This window comes from Oryctolagus cuniculus, chromosome 6, assembly GCF_964237555.1.
Source record: "Oryctolagus cuniculus chromosome 6, mOryCun1.1, whole genome shotgun sequence".
NCBI lineage: Eukaryota > Metazoa > Chordata > Mammalia > Lagomorpha > Leporidae > Oryctolagus > Oryctolagus cuniculus.
The window spans coordinates 38148137-38169393 of NC_091437.1; the positions used below are offsets into that span (position 1 = coordinate 38148137).

General features: G+C 55.4%; 1 protein-coding gene across 9 annotated transcripts in view; it reads right to left on the minus strand.

Annotated features, from left to right (window-relative positions):
* Positions 1-21257, minus strand: part of TNIP1 (TNFAIP3 interacting protein 1) — a 54940-nt gene that overhangs the window by 1370 nt on the left and 32313 nt on the right. For 6 of the 9 annotated variants that reach the window (XM_008255274.3, XM_070076336.1, XM_051843549.2 and 3 more), the window contains 11 exons: positions 18383-18477; positions 15936-16059; positions 11762-11851; positions 9079-9144; positions 8746-8877; positions 5795-5923; positions 3826-3957; positions 3269-3394; positions 2635-2700; positions 2043-2234; positions 813-903 (listed from right to left, as the gene is read on the minus strand). In XM_008255274.3, coding sequence (XP_008253496.2) covers positions 813-903; positions 2043-2234; positions 2635-2700; positions 3269-3394; positions 3826-3957; positions 5795-5923; positions 8746-8877; positions 9079-9144; positions 11762-11851; positions 15936-16059; positions 18383-18477 — 1243 coding nt within the window. Of the gene's footprint in view, positions 1-812; positions 915-2042; positions 2235-2634; positions 2701-3268; positions 3395-3825; positions 3958-5794; positions 5924-8745; positions 8878-9078; positions 9145-11761; positions 11852-15935; positions 16060-18382; positions 18478-21257 lie in introns of all 9 variants that reach the window. The other 3 variants (XM_008255276.4, XM_070076337.1, XM_008255275.4) reach the window with 2 other exon arrangements.

Genomic DNA, 21257 nt, shown 5'->3' on the forward strand with positions numbered 1-21257 from the left:
CGCACAACCTGCTGACAGAGCTGGCTCCAGTTCTGCTCACCTGTGACCCTGACAAAGTCCTCTGCATGCCGATGGGCTCAGCCTCCTACAGCTCCCACCCACCGGCTGGGATTCTGGTCCTGGAAGTTCAGCAGGTGAGGCAGCGCCGACTGCCCCCTGAGTGCCCTGCAGGCGGTGAGGGTGGTCACTAAGCGCCCACAGCTTCCTCCTGGCCAGCAAACCCAGCTTTCGTGGCAAGCCCCAGAGCTGGAGAGGGCTTCTCAAAACACAGAGCTGGTCATGCCACGCACTCTGCTATAAAAATGTCCAGTGGCTCCACGCCCCCATGGCTCAGGACACGGACCCGCTCTCCTCCTGTGCCCTGCAGGGCCCTGCACAGTCTTGACCTGCCTACATCCCTAACTCTGCCTTGCTCTTGGACCCGGCCCCACTGGCCTTTCCCAGCTCCTCAAATTGGCCATGTTCGTTCACTCCCTGCCGCTAAGGCCTCTGCATCTGCCATCCTTTCTCAAGCCACCCCCCCACCCCCGCCTGGCGAGTGCTGCGCACTCTGAGAGTCTCAGACGTCACCGTCTCTGCGAAGCTTTGCTAAGCACCCTGGCCAAGCCAGGCGGGTACATGTGTGGTGCCTGGCAGGTATACTAGGATAAGTAAATGCATGGTTTCAGTCCCCATCACTCCCTTTACCGCCACCCCGAGTCAGAAAACAGGGCCTCTTCTCTATCTACCAAGATCCCAGAGAGGACATCACATGCAGTTGGGGCGGTTCTGACAGATAAGCTCTCTCCCTCGGGCAGGCAGGCCCCACTCACCTTGTTCTGCTGGCCTGGCTGTGGGCGAGTCCATCACTTGGGAGCTCTGGTTCCGCAACGCTCCACAGGGTGAAAACCAGGTGTATTCCGGCTGTGACAAAACTGGGACTTAATAATCAATAGCTACTCTGGAAAACCGCACCAAGCGATGGCAGAGGCAAGGGCAGTGAAGTGCAGAAAGGTTAAGTGGACTTTAATCCCCACAATAACCTAGGGTGCTGCTTCCCCTTTCCAAGGAAGGAAACTAAGGCTCAGAGGGTAAGTAGTTTGTTGAAGGTCATCCAGCTAGAACAGTGGACGAGCATGGACTTGAACCCGGGTCTCCACAACTCCAGCGCTAATCTCTTGAGCACCACATTCTAGCACAGTGGTTAAGATGTGTACAGAGAAAGCTAGAGGAGCAGAGGCCAGGCAGGAGGCTGCTGGCATTGTCCAAGGGAGAGCAGGGGATGACTGAGGTGAGGATGTGGCAGAAGGACTGGAGAAGATGGGACAGGCAACAGAAGCTCTCTGAAGAATGATAAGAAGGGGAAAGAAAGGCCAGTGCCACGGCTCACTAGGCTAATCCTCCGCCTGCAGCACCAGTACTCTGGGTTCTAGTGCCGGTTGGGGCGCTGGTTCTGTCCCGGTTGCTCCTCTTCTAGTCTAGCTCTCTGCTGTGGCCCAGGAGTGCAATGGAGGATGGCCCAAGTGCTCGGGCTCTGCACCAGCATGGGAGACCAGAAGGAAGTACCTGGCTCCTGGATTCAGATCGGCACAGTGCGCCGGCAGTAGTGGCCATTTAGGGGGTGAACCAATGGAAGGAAGACCTTTCTCCCTGTCTCTCTTTCACTGTCTGACTTTGCCTGTCAAAAAAAAAAAAAAAAAAAAAAAAAGAAGAAGAAGAAGAAGAAGGGGAAAGAAGCAAGCAAGCGAGAGAGCCGGCCAAGGAGAGGACTCTGGAACCTGGTTACACGTAGGGGTGTAAGAAGTCAAGCCTTGGCCTTGGCCCAGGGTTCACAGGGCATCCCCCTTCCTGCCCTCTCCATCCTTTGCCAGTGACCCTGACTGCTATGGGCTGCAGAATCCTCACCCCTAGGATAGCCAGACAGAACCAGGCCCTGGACACCTGTGCCACCAATGCATTGCTCAGGAATCTCAGAGGCTGCCTTTCTGGCCCACTCACTTGACCTTCCTCTCTGGAACTAGAGTATGTGTGTGTCTTGGAGGGAAGGAGGGGCACAGACTCACCAGATGGAAGAGACGTGAACTGGGGAGCGGGGGTGGCTGCTCCATGGCCATGGGGGGAGGAGGGTAGCGGATCTGGGACCAGTCGTCAAACCCATGGTGTGGCACCCTGGCTGGCATGGGTGGGTAGGCATAGGGGTAGGCCCCGCAGAGGTGCTCCGGGTGGGGCTCTACATGGTAACGTTCTCCTGAGGCCTGCAAAAAAGGCTCGTGTCTGGCGCGGGCCTGCAACAGGCTGCACAGGCCATCCCCAGCAACACTGACCTACATCCCTCTACCTAGAATATTATCTCTCTGAAGGCTGGGTACACGGGCATGGAAGGGTGGCACATGGGCATGGAAGGTGGGTACATGGCACGGAAGGTGGGTACACGGCACGGAAGCGTGGGTATACGGGCTGAGAATACCAGCAATGAAGACAGCCAGTGCGTCCTGAGCACCAAGGCTGTGTGATTATTGCTCTAAGTCTTTACCTGTGTTACCTCATTAGTCAGCTGGTAGAGAGTGTCGCACATGCACTCTCTCGCCCATCAGACTGTAGCTCCTTGAAGAAGGTAAGGCGAGGCCAGTGCTGCCTCCTCCCTCAAGCTCTCACCTTTGCTTTCCTCTTCTGCTGTCTGAGGGCTTCTTTTGCCTTCTCCTCATCTTTGAGTGCTTTTAGCTAGAAAAGGAGGGAGGGAGACAGGCCTGATGGCACAGGTGCCTCCTGGCCAGGCCCGGATCTAGGGCCTACCCTGCCCGGAGGGTGGAAGGGCTGATGCCTGCCACCACTGTAGGCTGCTGTACCCAGGCCAGCCCAGGAAGCACCCTGTGGGCTGAGCACAGCCCAGCTGCAGGGGAGCTCTGCTCATCGTGGGCGGTCTGCACCCAGGGCAGGAGGGTCCGTGTGAGCCTCGGCAGCTCTGTGCTTCCACATGAACTAATCTTCTAGTTCTGTTCTGTGGGCGGCTCAGGGCCAGTTTCTAAATTTGAGCCTCTAAGGCATCCAAGTCGATTGTGGAAAGTCGGAGCAAGAGACGCCTGAGGGTTAAAGTGCTTCACTGCACAGAGGGGCAAGGTGGGGGAAGGATTTGCCCAGGTCCCACAGCAGTGCTGTGCACCAGAGCTGGAAGGAGAACCAGTGGGTGTCTGGACACCCAGGCTTACCAGGGACCCTCTAATGGTACTGCCCTCCCACTGCCCTGCCGCAAGGATGGGCTGGTGTCCCTCCCCGGTGCAGCCGCCCTCACCTGGGCATTGGACATGGTGACCTGGGCCTGCAGCTTCTCCACCTGCTTCTTCAGCTCTTCCTTCTCCTCATTCATGCGCTCTCGATCGCTGCGCTCCCTCTGGAAGTCCTCCTCAAAGATCTTTACCTGGAGGGGCCGGCGGGTGGGGTGAGGGGCAGGGTCGTGGGAGAAGAGGCTCCCACCTGCTCCCGCCTCCTTCTGTGCATAGGTTCTGTGTCAATACTAAGGGCCTTAAGCACTTGTGGACTTTGGTTTCTGCAGGGGATCCTGGATCCAGTCCTCCAAGGATACGGATGGAGGGGATAGGGCAGAGGGGATGGCTGTACACCGTAAACAAGAGCATGGATGGACACAGAGGTGGCTCCATCACAAAGGTGGCAGAGCAATGACTTCAGCTGGGGACACACTGCTGGGAAGGATAAACCTTCAGACAGCCACGGGCTCTGGCTGACGGCCAGAAAGAGGACTGCTCGTTGCAGGTTGCTCGTGACTGGATGCCAGCCTAGTCCCAGCTCCCACGGAGCACTCTTCCACTTGACTTCCTCCCAGACGCTCACCTGCTGTTTCAGCAGCTCATTCTGCGTGACCAGCTCCTGCTTCCTTAGGAGGCCTGTGGCTCCTTCAGGGCTCCCAAATGCTGTTGGTGAAGAGGATGGGGAGGCCTGGATGCTCAGTGCTTCCTCCAGGGCCTGGGATCAGCGAGAGGGGAAGATGGGACCATCACCAGGATGAAGACTTCACCAGAGTCTTTCTCAGGGCCCCCTTCCGGGTCATAATGAGCACCACGTCCAGTATCATTTCACAAATGCTACCCTACTTGGTAACATTCCACACGCAGCATTTCATGGATGCCTCTGCCCAGGACTACAAAGGAGACTCGGAGCATCATCCCTGTTTAACAGATGTGAAAACTGAGGCCCAGAGCCCTGCCACGATTTGTCTCAAGTCACACAGCTGGTCAGTGGCAAAGCAGAGCTTCAAACTCAGCGTGTGCCCTGAACCAGCGGGCTAGGCGGGACGCTCCTGTGGAGCAACGCTCCCTTCTCGGAGCAGGTGTGGCTCGTGAAGTCCTTTAGGGCAGCGCCAGTCTCCTTGACAGGCCCCTGCCCTGGGATTCTTCAGCTTCCCCTGCATTCCTCCCGGGCCAGCCCTTGCAGTCACACCTCTGCAGTTAGATAAGACGCCATGTCAGCTGCTTCTTCCTTAATATGTTACCTTCCCGACACTGAAACAGGCTAAAACGCCAACAAACAGCATTTTGATAAAGCAAAGAGGAAAGCAGCCTTAATCTACCAGGTTAACAGAACGCTTGCTTTCTTCCAGGTAAACACGGAGCTTGGAGCATCTTACAAGGCTTCCATTAACTGCCTTCCCCCGAAGGCTGTCAACGTGTTACTTCAGACCTCCGGACAGCCCTCGGACTAGCCACCCTGACTGCCACCTGGACTTTGACCCATGGACATTGTCCACAAGCTAAAAAGCAGGACACCTGCCTTGCCTCACTCATCGCACGGCAAATATGTCCTCAACATGGCCAAAACCCCTACCATCAGCAGCAGGGACAAATTCTGCTCAGATTCAGACTCCAAAGTCCTCCAGCTCAGCACAGATCATCACTTTCTCTGGGAACAGGTTCCAGGGGCCCAGACAACGCTGAGAAAGCTCTGCTCTAGCAGGCCTGGCACCCGGTGAATGCTAAACGCATGTCCAAATTTTCCGTGCCCAGGGTGAGGGCCCGTGGGCAAGAAGGAAAGTGGAGACACAAACTTCCCAGGTCCCATATGGTTCCTTTCCAAGCTGCCTCCCATCGGCTCACTTCTTTAGCCCCTGGGCTGGAAGGTAGTTAGGGCCAGAAGGATTACAGCCAAGGTCCAGATGGCACAACTGAGGCCCAGAGAGGGTAGATTGGCTACAGCCCCCAGGCCTGGCCCAGCCCATGGCCACTCGCCCTGGCTCAGACCACAGGGTCTCCGAGTTACTCAATCTCCACTCTGGGTACCCACTGCCCACACGCCTCTTCCCAAGGGCGCGACCCCTGGGCCTCATCTGCTGCGCTCAGCATTCCCTGATCATGTGCTGGGGCCAGGCACTGCAACCTGCACACCTCCCACCGCTTGGCAGGGAGGCAGAGAATTCAACAGGCAGTCCTGGGAAACATGAGAAGGGATGTGAAAGGAGTGGCACAAAACGGCACCCTGAACAAGGCTCAGGGAGGGTTTAGCTGAGGAGGGGAGGTTAAACCTCAACCCGAGCGACAGGCACAGGTAGCTGTGGAGGTGGCACAGGCAGAGAGGCAGCAGGCGCAGGGGCCTGGGTGGAAGAGGAGTCCAGGCCCCTCCTGGGGCTGCACACTCTGGCTGTGGGGAGGGAATGCGGAGGAGGCAGGAACAGCAACACCTGTTCACTGCAGTCCCCTCTGCCCAGCTGAAGGGCTGCGGGCACCAGCGATGTGGTGGGTTACAGCCGGGCTCGGGGAAGCCTTGCCAATCCAAGGGGCCATCAAGGGACCAGAGTCACGGCGCCCACCTTGTTGAGGCGCTGGATCTCCTTTTCCTGGTACTCGCGCTGCCGGCTGAGCGGGCTCAGCTGATCCTGTAGGTACTTGACCTTCTGGCGCAGCTCCTTGGCCTCTGCTGTCAGCTGCTCCTTGTCGGTCTGCAGGGGGTACCAGGATGGTAAACAGCGGGCTTCTCCAGGAGGCCTCGGGCTCCCTGCCCTGCTGACCCAGCCCTCACTCAGGCAGGCCTCCTGTCTCTCCCAGCCAGCATCTCGCAACGCTCGCTCACTGCACCCACGGCCAGCACAGGAGTGCCCGGGAGGTCCCATCCTCCAGGAAGAGGTGCCTCAGTGGAGAAGGGGCCTGGATTCTGACACCAGCTCCTCCTCCAGGCCCTGGGTGCTGGCACAGCCTTCTCTTGTCTGAGCTAACTGATCTGCCATGGGTATGGAGCTTTTAATGTGAGTGACAGAGGGGCCCCAGGAGGGCCGTGAGCCCCAAAATTATATGCAAAATGTTATCTATGTGCAATTTTCTAGAGAGAACAACCAGAGTTTCCACAGACTCACAGAGGTCTCCTGTGACCTATGTAAGTTCAAAGGACCTTTCAGCTCTTGGTCTCTAACCCTAGAGGCCAGAATGCAAAGAAACAAAGGTAGGGGCCAGCGCTGTGGCATAGCAGGTAAAGCCATCGCCTGCAGTGCCAGCATCCCATATGGGCGCTGGTTTGAGTCCTGGATGCTCCACTTCCAATCTAGCTCTCTGCTGTGGCCTGGGAAAGCAGAAGATGGCCCAAGCCCTTGGGCCCCTGCACCCACATGGGAGACCCAGGAGAAGCTCCTGGCTCCTGGCTTTGGATTGGCGCAGATCCAGCTGTTGAGGCCAACTGGGGAGTGAACCAGCAGATGGAAGACCTCTCTCTTTCTCTCTGCCTCTCTTCTCTCTTTGTAACTCCAACTTTCAAATGAATAAATAAATCTTAAAAAAGAAGAGAAGAGAAGAGAAGAGAAGAGAAGAGAAGAGAAGAGAAGAGAAGAGAAGAGAAGAGAAGAGAAGAGAAGAGAAGAGAAGAGAAAAGAAACAAAGGCAGCACAAGGAAGAAACAAAGAGATATCCAGCTAACAGGAAACCAAGGCGGAGGCACTGCTCCCATACACACCACCAGGGCTTCTTGTGACAGACAGCCACAGCTAGAATGGCCTCCAGATGGTCCCCAGTTGCAGCCCCTTTAAACATCAAGAAATGATGTGCATAGTGGGAAGGCTACTCAGGCCACACACTGAGCTGGGCTTGGACCCAGGCTTCCCAAGTCCATGGCGCTCTCCCTTCCACGTCAAAGGGAGCGCTTAAAATGAGGGCTGGTAGTGCAGTGTGGTGGGAAGGCCACGTGCATCTCAAATAAACTGTATACAGTCGGCCCTCTCTGTCTGTGGATTCTGCATCCGTGGATTAACCAACCACAGTTGGAATATGCTTGAATTACATCTGTACTAAACACATACCGAGCTTTCTTCTTGTCATCATTCCTGAGACAATGCAGTAAGACAACTGTTTACAGAGCATTTACGTCGCATTAGGCATTAGAAGTCACTCAGAGATGAAGAGTGTGCGTAGGCTGTAAGCCAACCACTACTCCTTTTAATATCAAGGACGAGTGAGTCCTGGAGCCAACCCCTACAGATATTGGGGGATGATTGTATTTCTAGGTGTATAACTGTGAAAAAAAAAACAAAAACAAAAACAAAAAAACTCTGTAACAGACACCAAAATAGTGATGGTGTCACCGCTGGGGAGGGCTGGCCCTGAGTGGGGGCCGGGGAGGTGGCTAGGGAAGCTCTCCCTTTATCTGAGTTGTGTGCTCATTTTGCAGCCATGCATTCCCAGCATGTAGACTACCAGGTCAGCTTTTCTCTAGCCCGGGGTCACTGTGTCAATATTCTACAAACCAGCTGGTGAGCCATTTCCAGGAATAGAGGCTGGCTGGAGCTGTTCCGCCCCCTGATTAAGAGCCCTGGCAGGGGGTAACCTGACCTCGATCACTATCACTGGGAGCCTTGTCTACAGGGCGACGTCTGTCTTGAGCTATGACCCCATCCCCCCAGATGATAGGGGAGAGCTATCAGGGGCCCAGGGATTTGTCTCTCCCATGGATGGGGGTGTGGGGAAGGGACCAAAGAGCCAGGATGTCTGGCGGCGAGTCACGGGATGTGGCCCTGCACTCGGTGAGAAGAGATATCCTCAAAGTAGGGGGGGACTGACCTCATGGACAAGGGCCCTGGGGTCGCGTGCTGACAGAGGGACAGTGAACACGGAATCCACGCTGAAATGTCCACTCATAAGCTGGGCAAAAGCAGCCCATGCCCAGTTCCCACGAAGGGGAAGATATCAGGACAGAAATGAAATCCCAAGAGCCTAAGAGCCTCATGGCCTTTCCTCTTTAGGCTGGGCTGTGTCCGTCAGCAGCATGACAGCAGCAGCGTGCATGTGTGTGCAAGTGTGTGTATGCACACGTGTACGTGCAGGGGTGGTGGTGTTCCTGCACTGCTCTGTATCTGGTCCCTGTAACTTCGCCGTCGTGCCTAATAGCCTTTCACTTTTTGCTTCTGCCAACTAGCTCTTGACCGTCTGCTACCCAGCTGGGGAGGGTGGGACTCACGCTGAACTCCATGCCCACAGTGCCTGCTGTGGGCTCTGAGGACAAATGACTGGACAGATGAATTTTGAATGCAGCTCGGTCAGTGTCACAAAATCAGTCACCACTCAACACTTAGCAGAACCCCACCCCTGCCAAGTGCCACACAGCAGGCCTGCCTAGGCCTGCTTGTTCCATGCTTCCCCATAGAGGTCCCCAGTCTGTAAAATTTTAATTGAGCAAACAGCTCCTCTGAATGAAGATTTGAAAAGCAATAGCTGGAATGCTCGGGTCCCACCCCACCTGCCCCTGGGAGAGTGAAACCACGGGGGCCAGGGTCACACTCGCCTCCTCCATTTCAATCTTGGACTTGGCCAGGAGGAGCTTGCGGTCAAAGTCGCGCTGCTTCTGCTCCCGCTCAGCCTCCAGGTCAGTCACCTGTTTCTGCAGGTCCGCCAGCTTCTGACGCAGCTCCGTGATCTGGGTGGGGAGGGAGAGGGAGGGGTGAAGGCATGGGTGCAGGCTGTGCCTGGGAAACACACAGGGCCCAGCCTCCCCAGGGTTCCAACCCTGCTGTCCAGGGCTCAACTCAGGCACCTGCCAGGTTTCAAACAACTGAGAAGGAAGCAGTGAGATGAAGAGTGGAGTGCCCTGACGCCCAGCCAGGAGCCCCCAGGTTACCTTCTGCTCATACTGCTGCTTCATGGACCGGAAATGCTGGTCCCATTGCTTGTTTACCTCCAGGAGCTGTGGGGAGAGAGGCTGGGGTTAGAGAGAGAGAGAGGCGGAGAAAAACAAGCAGCACCAACTCACAGCCCCCAAGGTGCACGCCCAGGGCTGGCCACAGACACTGCCTCGGTCCTTGCTTCTCACAAACTCCATGCTCCTCAAAGCCACCACCTGCATGCAGTGCACTTGGCTTTACTCCAGCCAAGAGAGCAAGGCGATCATGGAGACCGACGCTGTAGAACTACAGAGCACACGCCTCTGAGGAGGGCGGTTTGGGACTCTACTACAATCGCACGCTGTCATCGTTGGCAACCCAATCATTCCAACCCAAAAACTTTAACTGACCAGACCACCTAGACAAGTGTGCAAACACACATGGCGCTGATCACCTCAGCAATGTTTATATTACAGAAAAATCTAGAGGCTTCACTAAGCAGACAGGCTAAGTAAGTTACAGTATAAACAGACGTGTATCTCTTCCGTAAATAAGACACCTAACACATGTCCTTAGTTCTCAGAGGACACTAATTACTGGCTGTACAATTCTTGCTGTAACAATTCCTTGGGGAAGAAAAAAAAAAAACCCAAATCATTAGATAAATAAAACAATGAGAGAGCGTTGTGCAGCATCAGAAAGATTACATGGGGGTCTTGGAAAAGGCCACAGAAAATGCCTATTATGACAAAACTATGCACAGCTCTCCTTTTTTTTTTTTTTTTTCTATTGATTTATTTGTATCTGCTTGAAAGGCTGAGCAACAGAAAGAGGCAGAGAGACAAAGAGAGAGACTGAGAGTTCCATCTGCTGGCTCACTCCCCAGATGCCTTGCAACAGCCAGCGCTGGGCTGAGCCAAAGCCAGGAGCCTGGAACTTCATCTGAGTCAGCCACATAGAGGGCAGAGGCCCAGGGCACTTAAACCTACACTTGCTGCCTCCTAGGAGGTATCTTAGCAGGAAGCTGGATTGGAAGCAGAGCAGCCAGAACGTGATCTGGCACTCACAGATGGGATGCGGTGTCCTAAGAGGCGGCTTGCCCAGCTGTGCCACAACGCTTGTTTTCAAAATTGTTTTGCAACAAAATGAAATGAACGTATCTTTTAATTCCATTGTCCCACAAACTTTTTAAGTACCCTGGTACTTGACAAAAAGTACTGAGAAATAAAGGAATACAGTATGTTATTGATATGAGTAAACAGCCTCAAGGACATTTTTTTTTTTTTTTTTTTGTGACAGGCAGAGTGGACAGTGAGAGGGAGAGACAGAGAGAAAGGTCTTCCTTTGCCGTTGGTTCACCCTCCAATGGCCGCCGCGGCCAGCGCGCTGCAGCCGTCGCACCACGCTGATCCGATGGCAGGAGCCAGGTACTTATCCTGGTCTCCCATGGGGTGCAGGGCCCAAGCACTTGGGCCATCCTCCACTGCACTCCCTGGCCACAGCAGAGAGCTGGCCTGGAAGAGGGGCAACCAGGACAGAATCCGGCACCCCGACTGGGGCTAGAACCCGGGGTGCCAGCGCCGCAAGGCGGAGGATTAGCCTAGTGAGCCGCAGCGCCGGCTAGACAGTTCATTTTAAAAGAAGAAAAAAGGAAAAAAGGTATCAAGCAGAATTATGATACAATTTTACTTTTCTGCATTAAAAAACTGAGGAACACACAATGAACCGTTCTCAGCTGTAGGTACTTCTAGGAGGTGAGCTCTTAATCCTTCTACAATGACCAGCACAATTCTTTTGAGAGCAGGAAGAATTTAGAGCAACACAAGAGCAATGTTCTGGAGGACCAGGGTGGGCAGGGAGGTGGGGCTGGGGTGGAGGTGGTAGCGAGAGAGGACAGACAGAATCCATGTCCACCAGAGAGGACTACACTCAGAGCTGAGGTGTAGACAGCCCAGGCTGGACTGGGGGGTGGGCAGGGGGAAAGAACACCACCTGAGATACCAGGGAATCATCCAGACTTCTAGACGCCTTGGACCAGTCATAAATGTGCTGCAGAAGGGCAGGGATCGCCTACAGTGCTGACTTCCCATATGAGCACAGGTCTGAGTCCCGGCTGCTCCACTTGCAATCCAGCTCCCTGCTAACGTGCCTGGGAGGCAGCAGAGGATGGCTCAAGTCCTTGGGCCCCAGCACCCACATGGAAGACTTGGAGGAAGCTCTAATCTCCTAGCTTTGGCCTGGCCCAGCCCCAGCTGTTGCAGCCATTTGGGAAGTAAACCAGCAGATGCAAGATCCCTCTCTCTGCCTTGATTTCTCTCTCTCTCTCTCTCTCTCTCTCTTTTTGTAATTCTACCTTTCAAATAAATAAATTTAAAAAAAAAAAAAGGAGGGTGTAGGATCCTCTCCCTCAGTGCGACTCCTCCCTGATGCCAAAACCTGCCTAACTCACCACAGCCACTTCCCACCACCAAGGGTTTACGTGGAGCCTTCCTGAACTCCACCCGCCAGCCCCAACAAGTCTAGGTCCTGCTCCAAGCGCCACTTCCTGCTCAGGAGGGGCCAGCCCAGGGAAAGCAGCACTTCTTCCTCGGGCAGATGGTTCACGGGTCACCGGGACAACTCCCCCGGGTGCCAGCGACCCGCAGGGCCTCTGCCTTGCCAGTCCCAGGGGAGAGGATCGGCCCGCCCCCAGCCACCCACCTCCGTGCGCTGCTGCTCCAGCATCTTCACCTTCTTCTCAGCCGTGCCCAAGGGCCCCACCTCTGGGACCTTCCCTACTGCCACACCAGCCTGGGGAGAAACAGGGGGCGTCACCAAAGCCTCAGGTAAACATCCTCTCGCCTACTCCCTGCTCCTCTCAGGCCCCTCAGCCCTGTGACCCCAGGCCTCCGTCTCCCAGCTCCCTACTCCTCCCAGCCACCAGGACACCACTAACCACCCCAGTCAGAACTGCTCCCCCTTCAGGTCATCTATCAGGAGGCCGATTCCCAGGTTCCACTCATGGACGCCCCCACCCCCACCCCCACCCCACCTGGCACCCCTTGGAACGGCCACCTTCCTGCTTGGGCTCCACCTCTAAGATATGCTAGCACTCGCCTTCACCCCCACATGGCAGTCACACTGCTGTCCTCTGGCCAGCAAGACAAGAGCTGGGTATTTTCTACACTTTCAGAAAAACATTTAAAAAACATTTTTAGAAAGATACAGACACAATGAAGAATACATACACACGGTGATCGGTGCACACACATCTATGTATGTGTACAGACACACATGTTTTCTAGCTCTGTCCCCTGGGTGGGCTCAGAGCGGTGACACCCCAGTGGCAATGACCACGCCTACCACCCAATACCATTTTCTAACAAGGCTCCTTGAAGAAGTGATGAATTCCAGGGCCAAGGGAGAGCAAACACAAGGCGAGTCTGGAGCACTGTATAGTGCCAGAAAGCCAGGAGGTGCTCAAAATCTTAACAGCAACGGCAGGTACGGGGTCTAGGATACGACTAGAAAGGGCTTCCTGGGGCCCAAGCTGGAATGATTCGAACAGCAGAAGAAATCACAACAGCCCTGTGCTACAAGCCAAGATGGACGTCCTTGAGTCCATAATGCTTTTCTAAAAGTTGAATAAATCAGTAAATGAGGGCCAAGGGACAGCTGTTCCTTACAGAATTCCCATTGATGAGTACAGAAGGAATGAGGGAACACAGTCACCACGAGACCACTACCACAGTCACAGCTGCAGGTGGGATTCACCGACGGACACGGGAACTGGCAAGTGACAGTCTACCTGTGCAGTCTCTCAGTCTCCTCAACACTAAACACGGGTCAGTCGTCACTTCATCGTGGAGAAACCTGACAGATGCCACCTCAGTGGCCAGGTCAACAGTCCTAAGATACATGGACATGGTGCACCAGACCCTCTGTGCCGGGGTGCTCGGCCCTGTGCGTGCTCAGCCATACACGGTTGGCAGTTCTGTGACATTCTTGCCAAAATCCGTCACCACAATTCAATCAAGAAAAGACATAGGATAAACCCCCACTGAGGCACAGTCCCTGAAAACAGCTGTCCAGGACAAGTCCAAAGTGCCAAGGTCTTGAAAGCTGAGGAACCACAGGGAAATGTCACAGACTGGCGTCACCTTGATGCAACAGGGGGCTCTGGTTTCATCGCAGGTCCAGGAAAAGGCATGGGTAAAATCCAAATGAATGACGTCTGTGGCTGAGTTAACACCACAGTACCCGTGAGAACTTTTAGTTTTCATCACTGAACCTTGCAAAGTGGGTGTCGACATCAGGGCAAACAGGCAGGGGACTGTGGAACTCTGGACTATTTCTGCAACTCCAAGTCTAAAGTGATCTTGAAACGAAAAGGTTAAAAAAAAAAAAATGTTGGAGTGAAACAGCAGGCCACAGCTGGAAGTTTAGCAGTTGAGCCCTGGCTTTAGATACTCCCCGCCATCTGGCACTTTCTACCCTCCCTGAGGCTTGGGGACAGAAATTGTGGTGCTCCAGTGCCCCCTACAGGTAGAAGCCTGGAAGCACACCATGGCACCAGGGAGCAAGGAGGGGCAGGGGAGGAGGAAGGCCCCCGGAAGCCTGCTGCCTATAGCACTGAAGGTCAAGGAGCTGTTGGAGAAGGAGGGAGAGGGGACGCTGGGCTCCTGGGAGATGCACCTGAACCTCCACACAGAGAAGGTTCAGTGTGGAGAAAGAAGAGCGAGCCCTGGAGTCAGCCCATCTGGCTGCTGGCCCCACACCTGCTGTTTTTAAAAAAACAACTGTCCCCTTTTGTGGCCATCACGGGGGCAGCTGGGACCAAAACGATGTTAAATCCTGTTGTGACTTCTGACAGAAGCAAGAACTGAAAAAGGCATTTCCATGCCCCTTCCCACGTTCACGGGAAGGTCAGGTCTCCCCTCTTTCCAAACAGCCATGACAGGAGCACAAGTCTCGATCCAGGCCTATCCGAAAGGCTGGTGAGGGCGAGTGGTGCGGGGACGCTGTGAAGGTCAGCGAGTGGTGCAGCAGTCCGTGTCTGTAGGAAGGGTGGGGGCAGCAGCAGGCAAAGGCCACTGGCACGACGGGCCTTGGGGGCATGCCCCCAGCCAGGGGGTTAGCACCAGGCTCAAACTGGACAAAGACTGCAGAATGGTCCCTGGACGGGAGGCCAAGTCACGCCAAGAAGGAAAGGAGAGGGGTAGCTACCAGAGAGGAATGGTTGACTAGATGCAAGGGGGTCTCAGATATACAACTTTCATTAAAACTGCCGAGATGGACGAAAGAAAAACTCCATAGCTAAGGTTCCCCGTTCACTCCGCCAACCCTGCTTCACGGCTGCACGATGCGGAGGGGAGGCCAGTACAGCAAGGGCATGCATGAAGAGCCGCTGAAATCCGAGTGAAGTCTGTGGCGTAGCTCACTGTGCGGCATCAATGTTAATTCCTAGTTTTGATCATTAACCTGTGCCCTGTAAGATGTTAACATTTGGGGGGGGGGGGAGGCATGGAACTCTCCAGACTATCTCTGAAGCCCTCCTCTAAGTCTAGAGCCAGCTCACCATCAAAAGCAGCCCCTCAGCTGTCACTGTCCCCACTTGCAGAGGAGGAAGCTGAGGTGCAGAGAGTCAGGGGCCCTGTCCAAGAGATGGGGACAGTGCCCCCTGCCCTCTCCCCCTCCTACACACACACGACTCCAGCACACAGGCCTCGCCTGGATGACCCTGGGCAGCCTGCGCAGCTGACTTCCTCCCTCTGAGCCTCCAGGGCAGCCGAGTGAGGTGAGCAGACCTGAAAGGGCTTCGTAGAGGCCTGGCCCCCGAGTTCCATCCCAGAAGGGGTCAGGGAGCCCAGGAGTGAGCGGGAGCCTGCACGTGACCTCCATGACAAGGCAGACAAGGCACGCAGTGGTGGAGGGGTGAATGGAAGATGAGAGGGGGCCCATGGGCTGCGATTCCGCAGGCCAGGGCTGAGAGGCGAGCAGGCATTTGTCACTCATCAGCATGCCTGGCTGACAAGTGACACGGGGATCTCGGTTCCGTGATGTCAGACGGCCCCTCCAAACCTGCTACCACGGCTGGGAAATGCAGCAGTCCCAGCTGCCTACCTCGCAGCAGACAGGAGTCAGGTAAGACCATGGCTTAGCAAGTCCGGATAAATATTAATGAGGAATTGAGTTATTCGGGTAGTTGTACTAACACACAGGTTAAGGGGTTGCTAAGCACACTGGGCCCTACCTGCAGCTATCACCTTATTGGAGGGAAGAAAAACGTGTTGGTACAGAATTGGCACTCAGGTCTGTGGTGAGGGCAGTGGCAGAGCCTGGACCTGGGTACAGCGGCAGCACTTGCGTGGGACCTGCGTGTGAGCCAGGGCTGGCTCTGGAGGGGGCTGGGGCAGGGGCCGGCCTGGGCACCACAGACCCTGTCGATCCTGACCAACGCCCTCTGCTCTGCACTTCTGAGCTCGGGAAGCACAATCCTGGGTGCTGGGAAGAAGCCCCAGAGGAGCTTGCTCAGCCTCACTCACGACCCCATTCTGTGCGGAATGTCTAACAAGTTCAACTGCCTGCAGAGAGACCTCGGAAAGCTGGCCTGTGTGTGGGCAATGTGCCCACACTGAGCAGAGGGCTCCGCGCCACCTGCTCTGAGCGAGGGCTGGGGGGAGAGAGCTTGTGCGGGTCACGGAGCTGTGCACCTGCAGCAGCCTCGGCCGTCCCAGGGAACAGGATGCTCCACGGGACGGAAGGCACACGGGGCAGCTCCAGGGCACGGCTCTCAGGCCACCTATTCACTAGAGCCTTCTGGTGGAGCTGCCTGCGGAGGTGTGAGGTGGCAGTGCAGGGTGCTGGAGAGGAGAGCGGCTCTCTGACCACGTACCTGCTGCAGCCCAGCAGCCCCCTTCGCGCCTGCCCCCTCCGTCTTCGGTGAGCCCGGCTGCCCGGCGGCGCCCTCCTTGCTGCCAGTGCTCATCAACAGCTTCCTGAGCTCCATGTTTTCCTCCCTGGGTTAAGGCAAACAGAGAAGTCACAAACAGAACAGACAAGGCCCGCAAGGCTCCTTGTCCCAAGAGCAAACATATTTATCAAGTTCAAGTAAAATCTCAAGCAAGTAATAAGGCAGGTTATACAGGACATGGTAAAAGTGGTGATATGGATTCAGGTAGGACCGAAGTATAGGAAGTATTTCATAAGTTCTGTTGGACGGCCGGGTGTCGCTCCCCCTCTTCGTGGAGGAACGACACTAAACCCTGCCTAGGCTTCATATCCGAGTCACGGCACCATTATGTCGCTCCCCCTCTTCATGGAGGAACGACACAGGACCCTGTGCTGTTCTTTCGTCTGCTTGGCCCTCCCCGGGTTTGCTGCTGGTTCTTCCCGGGTTGGCTACCGTCCCTTCCACCTCCGTGGAAGGGCGGTTCCCCCTGCTACATTCCCCACTTCTGCGGGGGAGCGGCACACCGCCGGCCGGCTCTCGGGGGCTGCACAGGTGTTCCTTCAGATAGATGTTCCTGGTGCATATTGTCTCTCTCCTCCTTTATAGTCCTCTTCCACCAATCCCAACTCTGCTACCCACACACCGAGTACGCTGCTCTCCTCTAATCAGGAGCAAGATCAGCTCCTGCAGCTCAGTCAATCAAATTGGCGAGAGGCAGCTGCGTAGAAGTTGTTTCTCCCTTCTCAGCGCCATATTGTGGGAGAGCAGATGCATAGAATAAGTCTTAATTCCAGTAACTTAGTCTAGTCCGGGTTGCTCCCCACAGCCGGGTTCCACTCAGTACCTTACAAACGAAGAAGTACAGCGGCTTTTCCAAGCTCACCTGGCAGGGACTGCATCTTGCCTTCTCAGCCTTGAGCCTGGGTGTCTGGATCCACAGATGGAGTCATTATGGCTATAAAACCCAGACGAGGAGTCCATGCCACAGTAAGCAGACACAGGCCAATTAAAAATGGTGTGGTGTGGGGTGGGCACACAGCGCAGGGCTTAAGATGCTGCTTGCGACTCTGGCATCCCATACAGAAGCAGCTGGGTTTGAGTCCCAACTCTGATTTGCCTTCCTGATAACACACACTCTGGAAGGCAGTGGTGATGGCTCAGACAGCTGGGGCCCTGCCATGCTCACGCAGAAAACCTGGATTACGTTCCTGACTCCTGGCTTCAGCCTGGACCAGTCCCAGATGTTGCAGGCATTTGGGGAATGAATCAGCAAATGGAAAATCTGTCAGTCTGCTTCGCTCTCTCTCTCGCTCCTCTCCCCCTCTCCATTTCTCTCCCTTTCAAATAAATATTTAAAAAATTAAAAAACAGGGATCAGCATTGTGGCATAACAGGTAAAGCTGCTGCCTGCAACACCATATGGATGCCAGTTCATGTCCCGGCTGCTCCACTTCCCATCCAGCTCCCTGCTACTGGCCTTGGAAAAGTAGTGGAAGACGAACCAAGCGTTTGGAGCCCTAACACCCTTGGGGGAGACCTGCATAAAGTTCCTGGCACCTGATTGGCCTGGACCATCCCTGGTCATTATAGCCATCTGAGGAGTGAACCAGCGCACATATCTCCTTCTCTCTATAACTCTTTCAAATAAATAAATAATTTTTTTAAAAAAATTTAAAAACAAAATGGCACAGTGGCTCAATAGTTAAACATTACTCTGACTACATCTGAGCAATTCAGCTTCCTTCCCTGTGTGATTCTAACAAGCCACAGGGTGTAGGGGGATCAGCTGGCAGGTGCTGGCTGTAACTCAGAACTCTGCTGGTTCCCAAGAGATGACCCATCACCCAAATCACCCAGGACCACAGGCAGGTGGGCGACTCAGGTTCTCGTTATGGGGCTCAAATCAAGTCTGGGCCTCAGCCTCTGCTCTGGACAGGGGGACTTGGCCTGTATGATCTCAGGGGCCCTTCAAGCTCTCCAGTCAGGGTGGGTGCTTCTCAGACTTCCTGGGGTGATGCAGTATCCCAGATCTCTCTCCAAAACGCCAGCTCAGAATCTCACAAGGAGGCAGGGGCAGGAGCACAAAATTGTACTGCCATCTCTAGACCCAAGGCTGCCTGCCGGTCCTGTGAAGCCCTTAGGGGAGAGGGCAGGACAGGATGGTGACCAGCAGGGGGCGGCAGAGTCCGTGCGCTGTCTCCCAGCTGGTGGGACAAGTGCTAAGAGGCTAAGGCAACAAGTTCTCAAGGGAGGGGTGCAATCTGAAGCAACTTCCTTCTGACTCTCAGGCTCCGAGAATACACACACCCCAAGGTATTAAAAGGACCAGAGGCACGAGATCCGATATCCAAGCAGGGATCCTTGCCCTTCTCCTGGGGGCCTGGACTCACCGCAACCTCTCAGCAGCCTGGTCTCGCTGTTCCAGGCCCTTGTCCAGCTTGGCCTTCAGGGCCTCGTTCTCCTTCCGAAGCTGCTCACACAGGGTCTGCAGGGCAGATAGGTGGCGAGGGTCAAGAGGGGACATCCCCAGTGCAGGCTGCGACTGGACGGATGGCGGCAGCCACTGCAGGTCCCAACACCTTACCCCCTGTGGCCTCGCCCACTCCTTTTTGGGACACACTCTCTTGGATACACTGTCCCTTGGGAGCCGGCTGTGAGGATGCCTGATGGAGAACAGCCTTGGGACCCACTGGTCCCCCTCTCTCTGCTGTTTGCATGCCTACAACACCCTTCCCCACCAGCCTCCCTGGTCAACTCCCCCTCCTCCTTCAAGCTTTAGTTGAAATGCTGTCTCCTCCAAGAAGTCCTCCCTAAGTCCCTCATCCAGCAATTAACACCTCCATCAGCCCAGCACCCAGCCCTGCCTTTGCTGCTTTTTAGCTCTTAGGACAAGCACAGCCAAGGAGCTGTGTGGGCCACTTCCTACTCCCCATCCTCCTCAACCTCACTGGCCAGTGAGCTCTCCCACTTTCTTGCTCCCTGCCAGCTCCCCAGCCCCAGCTTACTGTGTTGGAGGAACGCAGAGATCAATGGCTGCACGGATGTGGGGACAATTGCCCAGGTGAGTCCCAGGAGGCGGGGGAGCTCAGCCCCCCCAAAGCAGGAGAGGTTTCCAGGGTGGCCAATGAGAAAGCCGCAAGGCCTCACCACGCCCACACCATGTGGCCCACGCTGCATCTCTGAGACTGCCCTCCTCTACAAAACGGGGACAAGGGTTCCCGTCTTCCAACAACCACTCGCTAGCGCCCCGCACCTGCCAGCGCTGTCGCTGGGCACTGGCCCAGGAACTGCCTTGTTGGCACCTCACAACATCTGCATCTCCACAGCTGGGAAATGAGGGAGAACCATCTGCATAAAGTCAAAGCACCGGAAAGCATACTGGAGTGCTTGGGAGTGAGTCCCGGCTTCCTGGGAGGCAGTGCTGGTGGCTCAAGTACCTGGGTCCCTGCCACCCACAGGGGACGTCGGATTGGCCCAGTCCTGGCTATCATGGGCATTTAAGGAGCAAACCAGTAGATGGGAGATCTCTCTCCCCCTCTGTGTGCGTGTGTGTCCATCTGTCTACCTTTCAAAGAAGAAATGAAAAGGAATAAAACAAAGAAGAATCACCACGAGCACCACACTCCCACCTGCAGGTGCAAGGCTGGGTCTCTCTCCCCCTCTCCCCTGTGGGCTGGGCTGTGGGCAAGGCCAGGACTCCCCCTTCTGCTCCCCAGGCTCCCTGCAGTTACGTGTGACCACATGACTACTCCAGGCCAACAAAAGCGACACGCGTCACTTCAGGGTAGTCCACATGTGCGGCACTCTCTGCTGTCTCTTTGCCTGCGGTGGGGGCCACCAAGGACTCCTCACACTCCACAGGGCACCATGTGGGGGCCTCTGAGGCCTGGAGCTCCAAGCACCGGGGCAGAGCAGGATGGAGCCTCACAGAAGAGGAGGGCAAACTCCTCCACGTTACCAGGGGGATTTCAGGGCGTTTGTTTCCTTTCTGACTCATGCAGGCCAGCCTTGGGGAGACAGCCTGGAGCCAGAGGTCGCTCACACAGTGGGGCCCCAGGGCTCAGGAAAGACAAGACTACCGGTACTGGCTCCCTCCGTGCCCAGCAGAGGACCTTGGACCAATGTGGCCATGGAAATGGCGAGTGAGCTGAGAAGCGAAGCAATGACCGAATGACAGGGACCTGGGCTTCTCTATCTCCACCTGCAGGAGGCAGGAGGCCCAGGATGCTGTGCTGGCAGGGGCTGCCCGGGAACAGGATGTCCCGTCGCTGGCCAGGGCGCTTCCTGCCTGTCCCGTCTCCCTGGTGTCTCTGGGCAATGACGGGATCATCGGAGATCACCAAGATCATTACTTTCTATCAAAGGGGCTAACAAGAGTTCATTCTTTCACTCATTCATTCATTCACCAAATGTGCATGAAGTGCCCGGCCCCAGGACACCAGGGTGAATGTGGGGGACAAGGTACCTGCCCCTGTTGTGACATTCTGGCAAGGAGTTCAAGAAAAACAATTAAGCAAATAAACCACCTAGTAAAGAAAATCATAACGAACGACAGTAAGAGCTAAGAAGGAAACAAGCAGGTGCCTGATGGAAAATGGTACAGTGGTGGGGGGGCCCCTGCTAGGAGGCCCTGGATCTCAGTCCTCACAGTGCACCTGGTTCACCTTTCCTGAGCTTGGCTTGGACCCCTCAGAGCCTCACCAGCATCTGAGGAGGCCCCGCCCTCCACAGCACGCTCCTATCGCTGCTCCAGCCTCAAGGTGGGAGGGGTGGCCTGTGAGCCCCAGCCGGACAGCCTCTCCCTCCTGTCACCTGGGACTTGAATGTCTGCTGACACGACTGAGATCACAGACCAATGACTGAGGGGCCCAGAGCCAGTTCTCTCGGGAACCACTGTGGTGCCAGGTGCTCAGATCCCAGGTAGCTCCTGTCCTGCTGGGGCCTCAGTTACACCAGCTTCAGAATGGTCACCAATTGTAGGCAAATCCTCTGCACCTCCCAAAGCCCTCAGGCCTAAAACCTCCTGCCAGTACAGATGCTCATTATCATCAAAACTTGATGGTGACTGCTTTTCCAGAATTTACCATGCTCTACACTGAAATAGGATCTTCACAGACCATAGAGGGATCCGTCTAAGGCCACACGGCAAACAGAATCAGTCCCTACTGCAACAGAGGCCCACAGAACTGCGAAAAGCCTGGCCCAGTCTAGCCAGGAAATCTGACCCCGCCACAGCACAGCACAACACAGCTACTGAAAGCAATT